General features: G+C 35.0%; 1 protein-coding gene across 1 annotated transcript; it reads left to right on the forward strand.

The window, feature by feature from the left end:
* Nucleotides 1-4,013: 4,013 nt before the first annotated feature.
* On the forward strand, nucleotides 4,014-5,228 carry LOC132620082 (uncharacterized). The gene has a single exon (XM_060334798.1). The coding sequence runs from the start codon at nucleotides 4,014-4,016 to the stop codon at nucleotides 5,226-5,228; it is 1,215 nt and encodes a 404-aa protein (XP_060190781.1).
* Nucleotides 5,229-6,000: the final 772 nt, after the last annotated feature.

A 6,000-nucleotide genomic window follows, 5' to 3' on the forward strand; every position in this document is an offset into this window, starting at 1 on the left:
AAGTGATCTGAGTACTTTTTAGATTTAGGACAACCACATGAGGGAGGAGGTGTTAGGGCTTCATTTTTATCCCACAATTCCTTTAGTCTAGAAAAATATGCAGATACAGATACTGTTCCCTGAGTAAGTCTAGCAATTTCCTTATGGATGTAGTAAGCCCTAGAGGCATCAACTTTGTCAAACATTTCCTTCAACTCCTCCCAAATGGTGTGAGCATCAGAAGCATGTATAACACTACTAATTAGATTTTTAGAGACAATGTTCATTATCCATGCTAATACTATGGCATTACACCTATCCCACATATCATGCAAGCTAGAATCATACATGTCTTTCCTACAGGTTCCTAGAACGAAGCCTAGCTTATTTTTTCCTTTCAGTATAATACGCATAGATTTACTCCAAATTGAGTAATTTTCAGATCCAACTAGTTGAACATAAATCAGAACTGCACCTTGAGTGTCAGAAGGATGAATGTAGATAGGATGATTGTGATGAACAGAGTCTTCATTAATGGCGGTTGTTTGTGCTGCTCCATTTGCACTTGTTGTTTCAGTTTAATTAGTCGTTTCAATTAATTATACACACAGTTTTGAAAGAATTATCAAGTTCAACTCAGAATTTCTGCAATCAAAACACCTTCGATTGCAATCACAACCCTAATTTGTGAGAAATTCTCTTTGAAGTTGAAAGTCACTTTGATTGAAAAACAAAACACTGTACTCCAAGCTAATTGAGACTGCGATCTTTACCTTGAAGCTCTGATACCATGATGAAGCTCATTAATGGAGTCTTAGACAGCGTAAACAAGAAGAAATGGAAGAATTATATTGAGAGAATGAAGAACAAGGTAGAGAGAAATGAAACTCTTTCAATATTCATAGAGAGAGAATATTTGCACAGTCTAAAAAATAAATTGAAACTAACTACTACTATTTATATTTAAGCTAACCGACTATGTCAACAAACTTCTAACTAACTAACTGTTGACTACTAATTACAATCAGTTAACTTAACCATAACTTGGTGCCAGCTCACTAACAACTCACTTCAGCAAGAACACGCGTAAAAATTGTCAAAATTTGAATCAAACGTGTCTAATAAGAACACTTTGGCATGTATTCAGGTGCTAAATTAAAATAAGGTATAGTTCGAATATCTAAATGAAATTTGCTCATAATTTAAGAGGTTGTGATATATATCTTCAGAATGTATGCCTCCAAAATGGTCTTAGTTTGGTACACTGGTCCAAAAATGCAGGAAAGGAAGGATCATGGAGCCCATTTTTCATTATGTAAGTCAGCATCAATGTATTTGATAACACAAAATAAAGTTGATTTATATGCGCTAGTCCCCACATATTCCATCACACGCTCAACTTTATGCTCCAATATGAATCATATTTTGTGCCATAAATATAGTTCCTACCCTTTACAGCTTTGTCCCACCACTCTTTTGTTTCTTTTTACTAATTTCACTTTACATTGAATATTCAAAAGTGAATAAACCAAGCCAAAGTCATATTGATGGAAATATTCCATCACACGCTCAACTTTATGCTCCAATATGAATCATATTTTGTGCCATAAATATAGTTCCTACCCTTTGCAGCTTTGTCCCACCACTCTTTTGTTTCTTTTACTAATTTCACTTTACATTGAATATTCAAAAGTGAATAAACCAAGCCAAAGTCATATTCTTTCCATCAACAATCTTTTTGCTTTTCCAACGTCGCTTTATGTCACCCTCTTTTTCTTATTTAAATCAAGTCAAAGAAAAGTAGGACATCAACCAATAAAGCTTTCGACCCAACTTAATTACCCCCCTCCGGTCTATTTATCACTATTAAAAACAGAAGTTTTTCTATTAATATTTAATTAAAAATTCGTGTTATAACACATGATTTTTTCATTTCATTTTTCATCGAACCATATCATTAGGAAACTGCATGATGGGAAACGTTTCCTATTGAACCTCTAGAAAACTTTCTAATTTTTTTGTGTGATACACTACTATTTAGGTTTTTCCACTAACTTTCAGTGGGAATAGCCACTGGACATTTTTCAGTGGAAAAATATTGATTTTTTAGTAGTGTACTAGGCGGCGTTTTTAGCTTAAGCACACTCTTTAAAAAAAATCTATATATGTATAAAAAGTAAAAATACTAAGTTATTCTTAATTAAATAGTAGTATATATTTTTTTTATTACTTCAAAATTTACTTATCTAAATAAGAATAAATTTGATAGAAAACAATTAATACCTTCTTAAGTATGTGAAATACCACTTATTTTAAATTAAAACAAAATGGTAAAAACACCACTTAATACGAATCTAAGCGAGCAATACTAAAATAAAAGAAGGGCATTAACCAATAAAACATTTTACTCCCTTCGGATCAAAAAAAGAGTCCACTTAGCCTTTTTTTTCTTGAATAAAAAAAAAAAGTCTACTTAGCAAATCAAAAAAGAATTAACCTTATTTTTTCATATTTGCCCCTATTAAGTGTTAAATGATCAAATTCCAATGCCTATTTAATTAGCGGTAATTTAGTCAAATTATCTATTTTTATCTATGAGTTAGTATTTTTTTAAGGGGTGTGCAAATGGCTAAGTGGACTTTTTATTTTATTTGGAGGCTGTAGTATCTAATTAATGATAACCTATTTCCCTTTCCGAGTTGTAATTCAGGTCTAACAAGTAAGACGCGCCCAATTAGCTTTCTACAAAGAACATATTTGGATCTCAACACTAATTCATACAAGTTCAATTATTATATGCAGGTGTATCCATCCATCAGGAGCATTTACTTAATCTCTCAGATAAGTTAGTTTCATCTTATCTTACGTGATAGACTAGGGAGTTTAGTTAAGTTTTTTGCACTCCTCAGCTCATTTGTAATTTTTGGTAGATGAAAAAAAACCTTGATTAATTTAAAATAGAAGTAGTTATAGCCATAAAACTCATGACATGTTTAAGTCCATAATTTTTTTTAAAAAATAATGACTTTCTTTTTAAAATTTGTGCTCAATTAAATTACACCAATAAATTAAAAGGAAGGGGGTCTGGTTTTTTTTTTTTTACTTACAAGTTACAAGTACCTCTCATGTTTCAAAAGAAGAAAAGCACAAATTATTGGCAATAACTGATGAGAGCACTCTCTATTCACAAGACTAGGCAAGCTAAAAAAGATGAACCGTCATTCACAATGTTTATGTTTACTCTCTTCTCTCTGCACTGATATGCATGTGTTTGTGATACGTCAGATCATCAAGAATATCACACCTAACTGTTGGACTTATACAGGCCAGCCAGTCCAGATTAGTGTGAAGTAGATTGGGCTTTATTTTATTTGTACCGGGTGAAGCCCAATGCTTGAGCCCATTCTTTCTACTTAATTGTATAGCATTCATTGTACTGATTTTTGACTTGAACAGAAATGAAATAAGATTTTTTTTCTCTCTTCTTCCTACTCTACACATTTCATCTTCTTGTACATTCATGGCTTTCGTTTAATTTTTCGCTGTTAACATGGTATCAGAGCGGGTTAATTGAACTCGCCTCTTCATTCTCTTTCGAACGACGTTACCCTCAACATACATTTCTCTAAAAATTTAAAACCCTAACTTTGATCGATTTTGCGATTTTTAGTCCGAAATCGAGTTTTACTAGTTTGTTTGTGTTCTGTTTCAACATAATGTGTTGATTTGTGGTTTTGATTTGAAGAATTCTTAGACATTTTTTGAAGTTTTTTTTGTTCCAGTGTGGTTCGATTTTTTGAGAAATCGTTTCGAGATTTGCTGAGAAATTGTTGTTATCAAGGTCGTGCCTCTTTCGGTTGCAAAGAGGAGTGGTATTTTTTCGATTTTCCTTGATAATTTGTCTTCGTGTTGCTTACATTGTACACATCGATTACCTAGGGTTTCTAGAATTTTCTCAATTGCGATATTGCTTTCGTTCTGGTTTAGCTGTGAAAATTCAACCTCAACCTGCTTGTTATTACTATCATTGACCAATGGCAATTGAGACCACTGAAATCCCTGCTAGTACTGGTACCACGAACACAACTGCATCTACTGATTCCACTCATATCTTGTTTCATCCTGACGATTATACGCATCTATGTCATCCTTTATATGTGCATCCATCTGACTTGTTAGCCTCATCTCTTGTGTCTGAATTATTTGATGGAACATTCTATGGGAGTTGGCGTAGGTCGATTTTAATCACTCTATCATTTAGAAATAAGCTTGACTTTATTCACGGTACTTTTGAGAGACCTGCTGAAGGTTCTCCTCTACTAAGACAATGGCAGCGGTGCAATGATTTAGTTGTTGCTTGGCTAGTCAATTCTGTAACTAAGGAAATACAAAGATCTGTTGTCTATTCTGAATTTGCTAAGGACATTTGGAGAGAACTTGAGGATAGATATGGTAAGGCTGATGGGGCAAGAGTGTTTGAACTAAAGAAGAGCTTAGCTCATATTTCCCAGGGGTCCCTGGATATTGCCTCTTATTTCACCAAAATTAAGCAGTTATGGGATGAATTAGCTTCTATCTCGATTCACTCTGCTAACAAATGCAACTGCATTGGTGGTGCCAAATTTGAGGAGGAACAAAGGGTTTACCAGTTCCTCATGGGCTTATATGAGGTATATGTCCAGGTTAGGAGCAATATATTGATGATGAAGCCTCTACCCTCCATTGACACCACCTATAGCATCCTTTTGAGTGATGAGAAACAGAGGCAAGTGTGCACAAGCTCTTCCATTCCATCTGAATCTGAATCTGCATCTTTCCATGTTTCCTCCTCCAGTAATGGTGGTCCTAGGCCTCAGTTTAATCCGAAAGCCAACTATGATTCCCAAAAGTCTTCCCTGTTTTGCAAATATTGCAAGAGATCTGGACATCTCATGGAGAAATGTCACAGACTCCATGGTTACCCTTCACATTTTAAGTTCACCAAGAGTTCAGGTCACAAGAAGGCTGCTGCTAATGTTGCCTGTGATTCTTCACCTACTACCTCACCTGCCTTAGTCCCTTTTGCTGAATGTTCTGATAATCGGTTTGGCACATCTGGTTTGACAAAAGATGAGCATGCTCAGTTGATTCACCTCATGCAGAAGTCTCATATCTCTCCTAGTTCCTCTCATTCTCTCATGGCTTCGGCCCACTTTGCTGGTAGGATTGCTACTCACAGTGTTTTTCTCAAACCTGCTTTATTTTCATAAGTTGATAGTTCTATATGGATTGTAGATTCTGGGCATCTGATCACATGACATCTCAAATATCTCTTCTCTTTAACATTAAACCACTTTCAATTCCTTGTCTAGTTTCGTTGCCTAATGGGTATAAGGTCAAGGTTACTAATACTGGTTCCTTAACTCTATTTCCAAACTTTAACCTGCACAATGTTCTATATGTTCCTTCTTTTCAGTATAATCTCATATCGGTATATCAACTAATTTCTCAGTTTAATGGCATTGCTCAGTTCACCAGGACTGTGGGTCTATTTCAGGACCCTTCACTGAAAAAGCCACTGGTTCTTGGTAAATTGGACAATGGTCTATACAAGCTGAGGATCACTCCCTCCTCCTCTACTGTGGAATCTCTTCCTGCTTCTACTTCATCTTTATCTGCTGATTGTTTGTTATCTTGTGACTTACCTTGTGATGTTGCTCCTGTTTGTTCTTCCACATCTAGTTGTAATTCTGATCTTTTACTTTCAGTTTCCCCTGATAATATGCATGTATGTTCTTCTGCACGAGTGAATAAAATGGATGTTGTTTGGCATTTTAGACTTGGTCACATTCCTTTCTCTAAAATGAAAGGCATACCAGCAATCAATTCTTCTTTGTCTACTTCTCAATCTTTTCCTTACTCTATTTGTCCCTTAGCTAGGCAAACTAGGTTGCCCTTCTCCCCTAGTGATATCCATTCTACTAGCCCTTTTTCAACTCATCCATGTTGATACATGAGGTCCATATAATTCCCCTACTACTG

Source organism: Lycium barbarum, chromosome 11 (genome assembly GCF_019175385.1).
Source record: "Lycium barbarum isolate Lr01 chromosome 11, ASM1917538v2, whole genome shotgun sequence".
In the NCBI taxonomy this organism is placed as follows: domain Eukaryota; kingdom Viridiplantae; phylum Streptophyta; class Magnoliopsida; order Solanales; family Solanaceae; genus Lycium; species Lycium barbarum.

Excerpts from the sequence above, each read along its gene's own strand:
- LOC132620082 (XM_060334798.1), top strand. The coding sequence starts at position 4,014 with ATGGCAATTGAGACCACTGAAATCCCTGCTAGTACTGGTACCACGAAC.